The sequence below is a fragment of the Salmo salar genome, chromosome 27, assembly GCF_965601325.2.
Source record: "Salmo salar chromosome 27, fSalSal1, whole genome shotgun sequence".
NCBI lineage: Eukaryota > Metazoa > Chordata > Actinopteri > Salmoniformes > Salmonidae > Salmo > Salmo salar.
Genome location: NC_138317.1, coordinates 5,770,634 through 5,787,500, shown reverse-complemented (window position 1 = coordinate 5,787,500; position 16,867 = coordinate 5,770,634). Strand labels below are relative to the sequence as shown.

The window sequence follows — 16,867 nt, the reverse complement described above, 5'->3', positions numbered from 1 at the left end:
CATTGACTAAGTACAACTTACTAGAAGTATTTGAGTTAGAGTGTACTAAGTAGTAGCCTAAGTATGTTTGCTTCTCCACTGGAAAGCTGGTCACATGAACATTAATATCTCCTCACCTCCATCTGTTTGAAGTCGCAGACTGCCTGGACAGGCAATTTGCCCTTGACTGGTGTCGCTGGGTTACGTGGCTTCAGCTGGACAATGGTCTTGGCCCTCCGGTTCAGCCCATCCAAATGGGTCTTAAACTCTTTCAGTTGCTCCTTCTCATCCTATAGGAAATATCACATTGTATTTAATAAACAAACAATGACAGGTGCTGTTGCTATTGTAATGTCACTGAAGTAGAGTTGCTGAATTTCCTCTTCACTTCTTCAAGTAGAGTAAGTCAACCTACAACTGCATCCTGTAACAAGTCCTCGAGTCTTGTCACAGTGATGTTTCGGTTGCATGTGTATTTCTTCTTCATTGTCTTCTGCATCTTTTTCATCTTCTCCTCTGCCTCTTTCACATCAGAGAAAAACTACAATGGGTAGAAAAGGAGGAGCACAAACCATTTTAAAGATAGGATGATGTATTTTAAGAAGTGTTTTTATGCTCATTGGACCATCTGAGGGGGATATATGAGTTGGCATACTTGGAAGTAGGCAGTGTTCTCTTTGAGGTGGGACTCAATGCAACAGCAAAGCTGCAGGATCCAGCTCCACTGGGTCTGCAGGGCTGCAGTGAAGGCCTTTGGTGGAGAGAGAGAGATGGGTGTGAGACAACCATTGGCCTCTTTAAAAAAGCGCTTTAACAACCCACCTATCCTCATGTCCTCTGCTTTTAGACATGAAAGACAAAGCCCTGTTAAATAGATACTGTAATGCAGGGGTAGGCCACTAGATTTAGCCACAGGATGATTTTTGTCTGAGTCTACGGTCAGGGGGCCAGAACATAATTTGAATAATTTGAACGCTGTAAATTAAACACAATTAAGCCCAAAAAGAGATTGTATTTGAAGATAACATGATCATTTCAGACCTTTATTACATTGAGACACAATCACACATCTTTATTTTTATTCATGGGAATACTTGAACATATGTACTCAATTAATTTTAGCTGAATTCCTGGTGATATAAATGTATTTTTTTCTCACCTCTACAGTCATCTTGGCAGGGTGTCCCTCCTTCAGCAGTTTATCTCCCTGGACCTGGACACTGTTGACCCTCTTCTCCCTGTGCTCCAGCTCTTTCATCAACCCCTGAAATAAACCAAAGAAAACACAGGAGTTATGGCAAGAGGGGGGATATTACTAGATATGCAAGTGCATCCCTAATCATAATAAATTAATTAGTTTAATGATTTTTTTCATTGGCAAGATTATCAAACTTAAGCATGACATGCCAGCAACAAACGCTGACACTACACATCCAAGTATAACTGATCAAATTATGAAAGACAAGCATTGTCATTTTGAATTCCGTTAAGTGAGTTTGGAAGAGCTGAAAAAATTATTGTTGTCTATAAACATTGACAAGCCACCGGGGTCTGACAACTTGGATGGAAAATGACTGAGGATAATAGTGGACGATATTGCTACTCCTAGTTGCCATATCTTCAATCTAAGCCTACTAGAAGGTGTGTGCCCTCAGGCCTGAAGGGAAGCAATAGTTATTCCGCTACCGAAGAATAGCACAGCCCCCTTTACTGGCTCAAATAGCTGACCAATCCGCCTGATACCAACCCTTAGTAAACTTCATGAAAAAATGGTGTTTGACCAGATACAATGCTATTTTACAGTAAACAAATTGACAACAGACTTTCAACACGCTTATAGGGAAGGACATTCAACAATCACGGCACTTACACAAATGACTGATGATTGGCTGAAAGAAATTGATGATAAATATACTGCTCAAAAAAATAAAGGGAACACTTAAACAACACATCCTAGATCTGAATGAAAGAAGTAATCTTATTAAATACTTTTTTCTTTACATAGTTGAATGTGCTGACAACAAAATCACACAAAAGTAATCAATGGAAATCCAATTTATCAACCCATGGAGGTCTGGATTTGGAGTTACACTCAAAATTAAAGTGGAAAACCACACTACAGGCTGATCCAACTTTGATGTAATGTCCTTAAAACAAGTCAAAATGAGGCTCAGTAGTGTGTGTGGCCTCCACGTGCCTGTATTACCTCCCTACAACGCCTGGGCATGCTCCTGATGAGGTGGCGGTTGGTCTCCTGAGGGATCTCCTCCCAGACCTGGACTAAAGCATCCGCCAACTCCTGGACAGTCTGTGGTGCAACGTGGCGTTGGTGGATGGAGCGAGACATGATGTCCCAGATGTGCTCAATTGGATTCAGGTCTGGGGAACGGGTGGGCCAGTCCATAGCATCAATGCCTTCCTCTTGCAGGAACTGCTGACACACTCCTGCCACATGAGGTCCAGCATTGTCTTGCATTAGGAGGAACCCAGGGCCAACCGCACCAGCATATGATCTCACACGGGGTCTGAGGATCTCATCTCGGTACCTAATGGCAGTCAGGCTACCTCTGGCGAGCACATGGAGGGCTGTGCGGCCCCCCTAAAGAAATGCCACCCCACACCATGACTGACCCACCGCCAAACCGGTCATGCTGGAGGATGTTGCAGGCAGCAGAACGTTCTCCATGGCGTCTCCAGACTCTGTCACGTCTGTCACGTGCTCAGTGTGAACCTGCTTTCATCTGTGAAGAGCACAGGGCGCCAGTGGCGAATTTGCCAATCGTGGTGTTCTCTTGCAAATGCCAAACGTCCTGCACGGTGTTGGGCTGTAAGCACAACCCCCCACCTGTGGACGTCGGGCCCTCATACCACCCTCATGGAGTCTGTTTCTGACCGTTTTAGCAGACACATGCACATTTGTGGCCTGCTGGAGGTCATTTTGCAGGGCTCTGGCAGTGCTTCTCCTGCTCCTCCTTGCACAAAGGCGGAGGTAGCGGTCCTGCTGCTGGGTTGTTGCCCTCCTACGGCCTCCTCCATGTCTCCTGATGTACTGGCCTGTCTCCTGGTAGCACCTCCATGCTCTGGACACAACGCTGACAGACACAGCAAACTTTCTTGCCACAGCTCGCATTGATGTGCCATCCTGGATGAGCTGCACTACCTGAGCCACTTGTGTGGGTTGTAGACTCCGTCTCATGCTACCACTAGAGTGAAAGCACCGCCAGCATTCAAAAGTGACCAAAACATCAGCCAGGAAGCATAGGAACTGAGAAGTGGTCTGTGGTCCCCACCTGCAGAACCACTCTTTTATTGGGGGTGTCTTGCTAATTGCCTATAATTTCCACCTGTTGTCTATTCCATTTGCACAACAGCATGTGGAATTTATTGTCAATCAGTGTTGCTTCCTAAGTGGACAGTTTGATTTCACAGAAGTGTGATTGACTTGGAGTTACATTGTGTTGTTTAAGTGTTCCCTTTATTTTTTTGAGCAGTGTATATTGTGGGAGCTGTTTTGTTAGACTTCAGCACAGCTTTTGACAATATTGGTCATAGCGCTTGCTGGAAAAATGTATGTGTTATGGCTTTACACCCCCTGCTATATTGTGGATATAGAGTTTCCTGTCTAACAGAACACAGAGGGTGTTCTTTAATGGAATCCTCTCAAACATAATCTAGGTAGAATCAGGAATTCCACAGGGCAGCTGTCTAGGGCCCTTGCTTTATTACATTTTTACTAATGACATGCCACTAGCTTTGGGTAAAACCAGTGTGTTTATGTTGGCGGATGGCTCAACACTATACACGTCAGCTACTACAGCGAGTGAAATGACTGCAATACTTAACAAAGAGCTGCAGTTAGTTTCAGAATGGGTGGCAAGGAATAAATTAGTCCTAAATATTTCAAAACCTAAAAGCATTGTATTTGGGACAAATCATTCACTAAACCCTAAACCTGAACTAAATCTTGCAATGAATAACGTGGAAATTGAGCAAGTTGAGGTGACTAAACTGCTTGGAGTAACCCTGGATTGTAAACTGTCATAGTCAAAACATATTGATACAACAGTAGCTATGATGGGGAGAAGTCTGTCCTTGATAATATGCTGCTCTGTCTTAACAATACTATCAACAAGGCAGGTCCTAATTTTGTCTGACCTGGACTACTGTTCAGTCGTGTGGTCAGGTGCCACAAAGAGCGATGTCAGAGAATTACAATTGTCTCAGAACAGGGCAGCATGACTGGCCCTTAAATGTACACAGAGAGCTAACATTAATAATATGCATGTCAATCACTCCTGGCTCAAAGTGGAGGAGAGATTGACTTCATCACTACTTGTTTTTGTAAGAAGTGTTGACATGTTGAATGCACTAAGGTGTCTGTTTAAAATACTAGCACACAGCTCAGACACCCATGCATACCCCACAAGACATGGCACCAGAGGTCTCTTCACAGTCCCCAAGTCCAGAACAGACTATGGGAGGCGCAAAGTACTACATAGAGCCATGACTACATGGAACTCTATTCCACATCAGGTAACTGATGCAAGCAGTAGAATCAGATTGAAAAAAAACCAGATAAATATACACAGCGGGGACTGTGAAGAGATACACACACACAGGAATAGACACACATACGCTAGCACACACATTCTACACACACGTACATTGTAATATTGTTGTGTGGTGGTATTATACATTTTTGTATTGTAGATATGTAGTGGTGTAATAATGTTATATGATGTAGTGTTTTATCTTTTGTTTTATGTGTTTGGACCCCAGGAAGAGTAGCTGCTGCCTTGGAAGCAGCTAATGGGGATCCTTCATAAATATAAAATCTGATCAAAAGCTAATTAAAGATGGCGTTCTACTGTTCTGTAAAGTGCAATAGCTTTTTACTTTACTCTACAAGATACCGTACTAGGCTTAACTCTTTTCGTATTTAAATGAAGTTGATCTTTCCAGGTATGGTGAGGATGAAAACAGCCATACCGAGTAGTTGTCTTTCTTGGCTGTCATGTTGGTGTTGCGTTCGCTCCAGTCATAGTTAACCTCCTCCTCTTCCTTTTCATTCAGCCACATCAACTCCTTGGTGGCTGCAGTGACAAAGGCATGAAGCCCGTCCAGGCTGCGCAGACGAGCCTTGGAAGAACTCTGAGGAGAAAATAATATAAATGACATTGGAAAAGACACATTAGATAAATAAATGTCAGATAGTTGAAAAGTTGTAGTTGCACGTTAATATCTTGAGTCCAGAACATACCAGAAGCTTGCCATAATGCAACTCTAGCTTGGATAAGTTGTCTCTGTAGGCACCTTTGCTGACAGGGGAGAGCTGACTCTGAAGGGGAATAGAAAAAGAGACTAAAGATTAGAGAAGAAGCAGGGTTAAAAAAAGAAACAGTCAGACTACTTTGAGCATTAACCAAAGAGGATCAATGATGGTATGACTGAATCAGTCCAACTCTAATCCCATCCCAGGTAGTTTTTCCCAACGTACCTCGTCTGCTTTTGCCCTGCCAATCTTAGCATGGAACTCCTCCACTGACTGGTGAAGGCCGCGGTGGCTGCCCAGCTGGGACTCCACGGTGGGCAGGTCCGAGCCCCATTCCCCCCGGTCCACCCGCCTCTGGTTCTCCTCCACCCAGGCCAGCAGGTCCTGGATGTAGCGCAGGGTCACCTCATCCAGCTCGGGACGCACCCTTATGGGTGCCTGCTGAAGGGTCTGCATCTGGGACATGGGTATCTGGGTGGTGGTTACCCCGGACTTCAGGCGCAGGTTGTACTCACTGCGCAGGTTCACCAGCCGCTCGTGGAGACGGTACACTCTGGAGGTAAAACAGCAGGAACAATGATGACTTGTTCAATGACAACAAAACAAGTTGTCATAAATATGTAAAGACAGTAATAATATAATAGTTACAATACAGTAAGAGGCTTAGGTGTCATCGCGTGTCGCACAAGGCCTCACAATAATACAGTAATGCTCTGAGTGAATGACGTGACGCTGAAATGGTTTTACTCAGTGGTTGTTCTGACCTGCGATACATCTGTTCAGCTTGTAGGTGGCGTCCATCCTTCAGCAGCTGCACATCGTTGAAGAGGTACCGGATCATGCCCTCGGCCTTGTCCAGGTCTGTCTCTACCTCTGCTGTGTGCATAGCAGGCTTTCCTGAGTTCAGCAAACGGACATCCTAGAACATAGATACAGTATAAACACCATGACATCATGTGTTCCATCTTGAATACAGCATCAGTAGACATCAGTCCATCAGCGTGAGAATGCTTTTGAACTTCGGGAACACATCCAATCTGCGGGGTATTCATTCACTGTATCATTGACTAGACTCAGTCTAGCATGGGCTTGTGGTTACAAATCTGTACACTATACAGTCTATATTGGCTAGTGACTGTCTGCCCCAGCAGGGTGTGAGACTCACCATCTGTAGCAGGCCCTCAACCTGGTTGAGCTGCTCCTCACACACCCCAGACTCCATCTGGACCTTACTGACAATCCTCTGCAGCCGCTCCAGCCTGAGGGTCAAAGGTCAACACATCAGTTGAGACATGTTCCACAGTCCATCATAACTCGGCTCTTAGGCATTGTCTAATGAGGTAACGATTTAACTCAATGATGGTACTGTAAATCATGACTGGCAGTACTCTATTCAAAGACAACACTGGCCCCTTGGCCAGATCCCTTCTGAAACAAGTATTTTAACCTCAATGGGACAACCTGGTTGAATAAAGATATAATAATATAAATAAATAATAAAAATTAAAAAATTATGTGGGTATGTATTCATTTCAATAGCTTCAATAAAATATCTGGAAGAAAAAAAACTTCTGCAAATTACAGCAAACATCCAACAATCTTCTCAGAAACGTTATGCAGGCACAGTAAAACACTCACTCCTTCTCGATCTTCTTGTGAAGTAAATACTCTAAACCATAGCTCTGACTGGCAAACGCCATGATGGATTCACTGACAGCTTGTCCTCCCCAGTAGATATGATGACAGTCCACAGGATGTTGTAATGCGATAAGGTGTTGTGTGGTTGGCTGTTGCGCGAGTCACAGACCACAGTAGCTTCTCCGACCGCTGCCCTGACTGCTTACTTCAAGACTGGAAGTCTTGTGATGAGAGACCAACTCTTACCAAAAAGTACATACGCCCTGCTTGTGATTTGCAAAGGATTGTCCTATAATAACTTGCTTAGGGCGCAAATAATCACATTATTGAAAGGTTTTGAACTCTTTGCCATGGCAACGGATCTTTCAGTGAGTCATGGTCGGGTTGTCCAGCTATCTATATCTCACAATGTCTTCTCACATCTACCAAACTGGTTATAATCCACATAGTTACAGCAGCCACATAGTTACAGATGCCTTTGGGGTTTAAATGCTATTTTCTCCAATGTTTCATTTATTGCATTTGCTTTAACAACTGAAACACAACAGAAACACCATGTGACAGAGTCCCTAAATTGAGAATTTCTCTTCAAAACTGCATCTAACAAAAACACTTGTAACAGATTTCAGCCTCATCTCAAAGATGAAGGTATAATGTCAAACACCATAGGCCCTCCCACCACAATTTTGTATGTCTGTATAATGGCTGACCCACCTCTCAAATTCTGTCCTTAGAAGACGCTCTCTCTCCAATATGGCTACATGCAGACGACCCCACTCCTTCTCCACATCGATAGGGTGGTATCCAGGGGGCACCTTGACATGACCCACCTGAACTGCACCCTGCAAGGACAGACACAGACAGGCACAGTCAGGAAAACTTTCAAAAAAAGGGTCAGCATCTATTTGATACAGTTAGTTGATTTCACTCTGGGTGTTTCTCTTTTTAGAGGATTATTTACTAACTTCAAATGACTTGTAGACATGTTTGGATCGATTCTTGTCAGCTTCCTTTGCAGGCAGCTCTGTCTCCTTGAACTTCAGAAACTGGCGCCAAAGAACCTGAATATTTAAAATGTTGCTGAATTAATTCAACATGACAACTGAACATAGTTCTTGTTTCATCACATCCCTCAGACAATTTTCAGAAATCAGAGACAGAGTATTTCCTCATCAAGCGAGACATAAGGTATTATGAAGGCTAGTACCACTTCCATAACTGCTACTCCACAGTCGCCCCAATATGAAAAAATCATGCTCATTTAATTCACTGTTACAACTGAACATAGCTTTTGTCATATACAGTATCAAGTCTCTAAGACAATTATTATAAACAATTAAATAAACAGACAATTAAAATATTCACTTACATGTATCAAGCAAACGATTTCCCCAATAGGTGAGGAGACTTACCTCAATCTCCTCATAGCTGGTAGGGAACTTCCTCTCCTCAAACACGATGATGTGGTGTCTGATCCACTGCAGCAGCAGGGTCACTAGCTCATAGTACTCCTGCCAGCGCAGCTCCAGCTCCTGGGGGACACACAGGAGACAGGAGAAGGTTCTTTAGAGAAAAGTTTAATGAAACTATATTGAACAAAAATATAAACGCAACATGTAAAGTGTTGGTACCAGAAGTTTTCCATATGCACAAAAAGCGAATTTCTCTCAAACGTTGTGCACAAATTCGTTTACATCCCTGTTACTGAGCATTTCTCTTTTGCCAAGATAATCCATCCACCTGACAGGTGTGACACATCAAGAACCTGATTAAACAGCTTGATCATTACACAGGTACACCTTGTGCTGGAAACAATAAAAGGCCACTCTAAAATGTGCAGTTCTGTCACAGAGCACAATGCCAGAGATGTCTCAAGTTTTCAGGGAGCTTGCAATTGGCATGCTAACTGCAGGAATGTCCACCAGAGCTGTTGCCAGAGAACTGAATGTTCATTAGCGGGGCCTGGCTCTCAGTGGGTGGACCTGGCTCCCAAGTGGGTGGGCTTATGCCAAACCATAGATTAGGGCTTAATTTATTTATTTCAATTGACTGATTTCCTTCTAGGAACTGTAACTAAAAAAAAATTAAAATTAAATTGTTACATGTTGCATTTATATTTTTTGTTCAATATAAAACAAATCCGGGAGTCTCCATACCACTGCATTAAAAATCACTCCACTGTTGGGTGAAGTTCCCTCTAGATGCTAATCTTGGTTCAGTTTTGCATTTCCCCCACTATTGGTTAATGTTAGAATTGGGGGAGGGAAGCTGATCCTATACCTGTACATAAGGGAAAATTCCCTCTGGAGCGTCAAAGACATCTTAAAGTTTGGGAAGATGTGACCTCATAGGTGAGACCAGGAGGAAGCCCTTAGTGGTGATGACCTATATGGTTCCAAGAAGACAACACTCACATTGGCTTTCACCCCATCCTGGACGTCAGGTACACGGGGCATGACGTCATACAGGGAGGACACGTATGTGATGATGGACTTCTCGTCTGGGTGTGGCACATCCACATCTTAATAGAAGGGAGACAATGAACATCAGTTAAAAACAGATTTTTTATAAGCTAAATGCAAGTATTCATACAAATACAGATATCTGCGAATAGTATTGACAGTAATGGAGAAAACAATACTCGCACGTTCCGTTACCTTCTGGGTCGAGCAGCCGAGTAACTCCCAGGTCTCTCTCTGCCACACTGAAGGCCTGCTCCAGGTTCTCTACATGGGTCTGTCGGTACACCTTACTCATGTCAATCAGAGTAGGCCTGGGGACAGAACATAGATAAGACTGTTAAAACTATGAAATTGAATCTCAGACACTGTATTTTCTTATAGAATATAGTGCAAATGGATGTATTATATTAATCTTTGCAACCCCAAAACATTTACCGTAATTTCCGGACTATAAGCCGCAACTTTTTTCCCACGCTTTGAACCTCGCGGCTTAAACAATGACGCGGCTAAAGGCGGCATGAAGCTTTTTCATTAGACCAATGAAATTGCCGAACGGGTTAAGGTCAAACAACTTTTTTGTTTACTGTTTAGATTAAATCGAGTGCTCTCAAACTTCCCATCATTCTGATTACGGTAGTCATTTTGTCACCCTGATTCCTGGGGGCACAACAAAGTATTTGCAGCCACTCGACATCAGTGTAAATCGTGCATTTAAGGTGGCGCTCCGTGTTCAGTGGGAGGCTTGGATGACAAGTGGGGAGAAATCCTTCACTAAAACGGGCCGCATGCGAAGAGCAACTTATGGTCAAGTCTGCCAGTGGGTCCTGACAGCGTGGAGCATTGTCAAAAAATCCACTATCATCAACGGGTTTCGAAAGGCTGGACTGCTGCGTGTTGAAGAGGGCTCAGCGGGGGATTTGCCTCCAGGATGAAAGTGACGAGAGCGACAATGAAAACGATCCAATATCGGATGAAGCAATTCTGAGGCTATTCAACTCCGAGTGGTTTCAGTGGTTCAGTGGTTTCAGTGCACAGGAGGAGGAAGATAGTGACCAATGACTTTCTTGGTAGGCTACTGTTTACTGCTAATTTTTTGTTACAAGCCGTGTTTCGATAAAGCCTACTTATTTTTGTTACAAGCCGTGTTTTGTTAAAGCCTATTTATTTTTGTTACAAGCCGTGTTTCGTTAAAACCTATTAATTTTTGTTACAATCCGTGTTTCATTAAAGCCTGTGTAATGTTCATTTGTTTCAATGTACCGGTAGGCACCTGCGGCTTATAGACATGTGCGGCTTATTTATGTTCAAAATAATATATATTTTTTAATTCAGTGGGTGCAGTTTATATTCAGATGCGCTTAATAGTCCGGAAATTACAGTAGGTAAAACCATTAAATAAGAGTTCATTTTCTAAAAAAACTTTTTTTTTTTGCAGATGGTCGGGGGGTCCGAAAACATGATTACAAATAATTTGTAGATTACAAATTGACCGCAAGAAGCCCGAACAGGTATAATGTTAGACTAAAACATAACCATTTCAAACATTGCTTACATTTGTATATGATCACGCGTCTCTCTATTATGCGTGGGAATACTTGGGAACAGATTTCCAAAATTAAAATCACTTGATTTCCTGGTGTTTTGTAGTCTGTTATATCCAACAATGAAGAAAAAAATAAGTTGGGGAACCCTGCTGAAGGCAATTTAATCATGATGGAATGCCTGATCGACATGCCTCTCTCAGAAGAATGTGAATACAGACAGGAGGGCAGGAAAAAACAAGAGCTCCTACCAACCAGTAACTTAGAAATTCCCCCATCGTTTCATGCACAAAACATGCAAGTAATTCCATGTACACTGCCAATAAAGGTAATTGCAGCCAAATACCATGCAGATACAAGCTTTGACTGCTTGGAATGAGCACAGGGCATCTCATATTTGCCAAGGGATTTAGTCTGGCATGGTTAGACAAAATACATGGGTTTTGTAAACAAATTATAAAAAGGCATCAATTGTTATATTCCCTATTTGAAATGAAGTAATGTCTAGAAGTAGAAAAAAAAGGAAACGGCTATCAAAGTTAATCCCAACCACCACCTTAATGAAAAGAAAATCACATAAACCCTCCATACCCTTGCACAACTCTTTGTACATTGTAGTCTCCATGGCCAGTGGGCTGGTGCTCCATATCAGAGTGTCTGTAGGAGTGTCTGTCCCTGCTCAGGTGCACTATGCGAGGTTCCCAGACCCTGCCTCCTGCTCCCTGTTCTGGGAGCCTAGGCTGGAGGAGGACTTCCCTGGGCTCTGGGACCCCTGACCCGAGTCAAAGGAGCTGCTCTCAGCTGGGATGTCCTCACACAGCATGACCACCCGGTCCTCCAGGTCACTGACAGAGCCCTGGGTGCTGCTGGAGGTGCTGTTTAACCGTCTCTTGGAGGAGCGGAACTTCTTCTTCAGACTGTGCATCATGGTGAGGGTGTGTGTGGGTGTCCTCAACTGCAACAGTGTCCAAACAGTGTTCAAATGCTCCTCTTGCAGTTTTTCCTTACAGTCTTACAAATCCATCCGCGTATAAGACTGTGACAGATGTTTTTAAGATTTTACAAGGTTTATGATGCATTCTCACCCTCCAGATATGAGTCAATAGACGTTCATACTGTAGCGGCAGTCACTCCCCCAAAACACAACTATCGTTCAAGCTTTCCAGTCCTTTTTCAGTTCAGTGTCTCATGTTTCCACATTGCCTTTGATTAAGCATCCCCTTTCCACAGCTAGATACTGTGCAAGCCTTGAGCCCAGTGTGAGCCCAGACTACTTTGTTGATTTGTCGTTCTGCAGTGTGTTTCTGTCTTGCGCTTGGTCTGTGTGGCGTTTGTATGAGCTGTGCTGCTATCTGAGACTTAAAAGCACAGCCCTGTGGGCATCTTATTTTCAAATTCATGGGACACAACCCCTCAGTCACAATCCTCTCTCTTTTCATGCAACTAAATACTACCTCAAAGCTGCCTCGCCACCACCTGTGCCGTTCTCCTGAGTCGTGTGTGTGTATGAGTGAGCCTACAGGGTGTGTGTTTATACAGTATGTGCAAACATGAAAAGTCTGTTGTCAAAATCTACCCTGACCTCTTATGGTAGTTGTTATGTCTATTCTTTTTACACAGGCATTTAGCTAACTCTTTCAGTGTTGAGTGAATGTTACTGATATGTGACCTATTGGACTTGCCCCTGCCTCCATGGATGACTGAGGAAGATCTTCCACCCAGAACTGTCAACAGGCTAACTGAAATGCTTGGTTTTGTTGTTTGTTTGTTGAGTCTTTGAGATTCTTGCTGTAATACAAAGCGCTATACAAATTCAATCTATTATCATCATTATTATATACACTGAGTGTACAAAATATTAAGAACACCTTCCTAATATTGAGTTGCACCCCTTTTGCCCTCAGAACAGCCTCAATTAATCAGGGCATGGACTCTACAAGGTGTCGAAAGCGTTCCACAGGGATGCTGGCCCATGTTGACTCCAATGCTTCCCACAGTTGTGTCAAGTTGGCTGGATGTCCTTTGGGTGGTGGACCATTCTTGAAACACACGGGAAACTGTTGAGCGTGAAAAACCCAACAGCATTGCAGTTCTTCACACAAACCGGTGCGCCTGGCACTTACTACCATAACCCGTTCTAAGGCACTTAAATCTTTTGTCTTGTCCATTCACCCTCTGAATGGCACACATACACAATCCATGTCTCAATTGTCTCAAGGCTTAAAATTCCTTCTTTAACCTGTCTCCTCCCCTTCATCTACACATGGATTTAACAAGTGACATCAGTAAGGGATAATGGCTTTCACCTGGATTCACCTGGTCAGTCTAAAATATGCTCAACCGGTGTCGCTTATTCAGCCGACAGAAACTTTCAACCGGTTCTCCCCATTAAGCGAGTCGGAGTCGGAGGCCGAGACTTCTCTGGTCTCTACTCCTCCCGTTGTGGGGTCTGAGACGCCGACGGCTCCCACCATTAGCTCTGACAAATTGAAAACCCTAGTCAATGGCGACTCCATTACCCGCAGTATTAGACTTAAAACTAATCATCCAGCGATCATACACTGTTTACCAGGGGGCAGGGCTACCGACGTTAAGGCTAATCTAAAGACGGTGCTGGCTAAAGCTAAAACTGGCGAGTGTAGAGAGTATAGAGATATTGTTATCCACGTCGGCACCAACGATGTTAGGATGAAACAGTCAGAGGTCACCAAGCGCAACATAGCTTCAGCGTGTAAATCTGCTAGAAAGATGTGTCGGCATCGATTAATTGTCTCTGGCCCCCTCCCAGTTAGGGGGAGTGATGAGCTCTACAGCAGAGTCTCACATCTCAATCGCTGGTTGAAAACTGTTTTCTGCCCCTCCCAAAAGATAGAATTTGTAGATAATTGGCCCTCTTTCTGGGACTCACCCACAAACAGGACCAAGCCTGGCCTGTTGAGGAGTGACGGGCTCCATCCTAGCTGGAGGGGTGCTCTCATCTTATCTACGAACATAGACAGGGCTCTAACTCCTCTAGCTCCACAATGAAATAGGGTGCAGGCCAGGCAGCAGGCTGTTAGCCAGCCTGCCAGCTTAGTGGAGTCTGCCACTAGCACAGTCAGCGTAGTCAGCTCAGCTTTCCCCATTGAGACCGTGTCTGTGCCTCGATCTAGGTTGGGCAAAATTAAAAATGGCGGTGTTCGCTTTAGCAATCTCACTAGTATAAAGACCTCCTCCATTCCTGCCATTATTGAAAGAGATTGTGATACCTCACATCTCAAAATTGGGTTACTTAATGTTAGATCCCTCACTTCCAAGGCAGTTATAGTCAATGAACTAATCACTGATAATAATCTTGATGTGATTGGCCTGACTGAAACATGGCTTAAGCCTGATGAATTTACTGTGTTAAATGAGGCCTCACCCCCTGGTTACACTAGTGACCAGGGGCATCCGGCAAAGGCGGAGGTGTTGCTAACATTTACGATATCAAATTTCAATTTACAAAAAAAAAAACTATGACGTTTTCGTCTTTTGAGCTTCTAGTCATGAAATCTATGCAGCCTACTCACTCACTTTTTATAGCTACTGTTTACAGGCCTCCTGGGCCATATGCAGTGTTCCTCACTGAGTTCCCTGAATTCTTATCGGATCTTGTAGTCATAGCAGATAATATTCAAATTTTTGGTGACTTTAACATTCACATGGAAAAGTCCACAGACCCACTCCAAAAGGCTTTCGGAGCCATCATCGACTCAGTGGGTTTTGTCCAACATGTCTCTGGACCTACTCACTGCCACAGTCATACTCTGGACCTAGTCTTGTCCCATGGAATAAATGTTGTGGATCTAAATGTTTTTCCTCATAATCCTGGACTATCGGACCACCATTTTGTTACGTTTGCAATTGCAACAAATAATCTGCTCAGACCCCAACCAAGGAGCATTAAAAGTCGTGCTATAAATTCTCAGACAACCCAAAGATTCCTTGATGCCCTTCCAGACTGCCTCTGCCTACCCAAGGACGTCAGAGGACAAAAATCAGTTAACCACCTAACCGAGGAACTCAATTTAACCTTGCGCAATACCCTAGATGCAGTTGCACCCCTAAAAACTAAAAACATCTGTCATAAGAAACTAGCTCCCTGGTATACAGAAAATACACGAGCTCTGAAGCAAGCTTCCAGAAAATTGGAACGGAAATGGCGCCACACCAAACTGGAAGTCTTCCGACTAGCTTGGAAAGACAGTACCGTGCAGTATCGACGAGCCCTTACTGCTGCTCGATCATCCTATTTTTCCAACTTAATTGAGGAAAATAAGAACAATCCGAAATTTCTTTTTGATACTGTCGCAAAGCTAACTAAAAAGCAGCCTTCGCAAATGGAGGATGGCTTTCACTTCAGCAGTAATAAATTTATGCACTTCTTTGAGGAAAAGATCATGATCATTAGAAAGCAAATTACAGACTCCTCTTTAAATCTGGGTATTCCTCCAAAGCTCCATTGTCCTGAGTCTACACAACTCTGCCAGGACCTAGGATCAAGGGAGATACTAAAGTGTTTTAGTACTATATCTCTTGACGCAATGATGAAAATAATCATGGCCTCCAAACCCTCAAGCTGCATACTGGACCCTATTCCAACTAAACTACTGAAAGAGCTGCTTCCTGTGCTTGGCCCTCCTATGTTGAACATAATAAACGGCTCTCTATCCACCGGATGTGTACCAAGCTCACTAAAAGTGGCAGTAATAAAGCCTCTCTTGAAAAAGCCGAATCTTGATCCAGAAATTATAAAAAACTATCGGCCTATATCGAATCTTCCATTCCTCTCAAAAATTTTAGAAAAAGCTGTTGCACAGCAACTCACTGCCTTCCTGAAGACAAACAATGTATACGAAACGCTTCAGTCTGGTTTTAGACCCCATCATAGCACTGAGACTGCACTTGTGAAGGTGGTAAATGACCTTTTAATGACGTCAGACCGAGTCTCTGCATCTGTCCTCGTGCTCCTAGATCTTAGTGCCGCTTTTGATACCATCGATCACCACATTCTTTTGGAGAGATTGGAAACCCAAATTGGTCTACATGGACAAGTTCTGGCCTGGTTTAGATCTTATCTGTCGGAAAGATATCAGTTTGTCTCTGTGAATGGTTTGTCCTCTGACAAATCAATTGTAAATTTCGGTGTTCCCCAAGGTTCCGGTTTTAGGACCACTATTGTTTTCACTATATATTTTACCTCTTGGGGATGTCATTCGAAAACATAATGTTAAATTTCACTGCTATGCGGACGACACACAGCTGTACATTTCAATGAAACATGGTGAAGCCCCAAAATTGCCCTCGCTAGAAGCCTGTGTTTCAGACATAAAGAAGTGGATGGCTGCAAACTTTCTACTTTTAAACTCGGACAAAACAGAGATGCTTGTTCTAGGTCCCAAGAAACAAAGAGATCTTCTGTTGAATCTGACAATTAATCTGGATGGTTGTACAGTCGTCTCAAATAAAACTGTGAAGGACCTCGGCGTTACTCTGGACCCTGATCTCTCTTTTGAAGAACATATCAAGACTGTTTCAAGGACAGCTTTTTTCCATCTACGTAACATTGCAAAAATCAGAAATTTTCTGTCCAAAAATGACGCAGAAAAATTAATCCATGCTTTTGTTACTTCTAGGCTGGACTACTGCAATGCTCTACTTTCCGGCTACCCGGATAAAGCACTAAATAAACTTCAGTTAGTGCTAAATACGGCTGCTAGAATCCTGACTAGAACCAAAAAATTTGATCATATTACTCCAGTGCTAGCCTCCCTACACTGGCTTCCTGTTAAGGCAAGAGCTGATTTCAAGGTTTTACTGCTAACCTACAAAGCATTACATGGGCTTGCTCCTACCTATCTTTCCGATTTGGTCCTGCCGTACATACCTACACGTACGCTACGGTCACAAGACGCAGGCCTCCTAATTGTCCCTAGAATTTCTAAGCAAACGGC

The 16,867-nt window shown here is 43.4% G+C and overlaps 1 protein-coding gene across 20 annotated transcripts in view; it reads right to left on the bottom strand.

The window, feature by feature from the left end:
* The window catches only part of pleca (plectin a), a 183,447-nt gene that overhangs the window by 28,095 nt on the left and 138,485 nt on the right, over window positions 1-16,867 (bottom strand). For all 20 annotated transcript variants that reach the window (XM_014177017.3, XM_014177018.3, XM_045709748.2 and 17 more), the window contains 14 exons: window positions 9,547-9,662; window positions 9,304-9,410; window positions 8,302-8,421; window positions 7,855-7,950; window positions 7,604-7,731; window positions 6,417-6,510; window positions 6,016-6,170; window positions 5,477-5,804; window positions 5,240-5,317; window positions 4,969-5,130; window positions 1,139-1,243; window positions 635-730; window positions 395-520; window positions 117-269 (listed from right to left, as the gene is read on the bottom strand). In XM_014177017.3, the coding sequence (XP_014032492.1) occupies window positions 117-269; window positions 395-520; window positions 635-730; window positions 1,139-1,243; window positions 4,969-5,130; window positions 5,240-5,317; window positions 5,477-5,804; window positions 6,016-6,170; window positions 6,417-6,510; window positions 7,604-7,731; window positions 7,855-7,950; window positions 8,302-8,421; window positions 9,304-9,410; window positions 9,547-9,662 (1,864 nt within the window). The remainder of the gene's footprint in view (window positions 1-116; window positions 270-394; window positions 521-634; window positions 731-1,138; window positions 1,244-4,968; window positions 5,131-5,239; window positions 5,318-5,476; window positions 5,805-6,015; window positions 6,171-6,416; window positions 6,511-7,603; window positions 7,732-7,854; window positions 7,951-8,301; window positions 8,422-9,303; window positions 9,411-9,546; window positions 9,663-16,867) is intronic.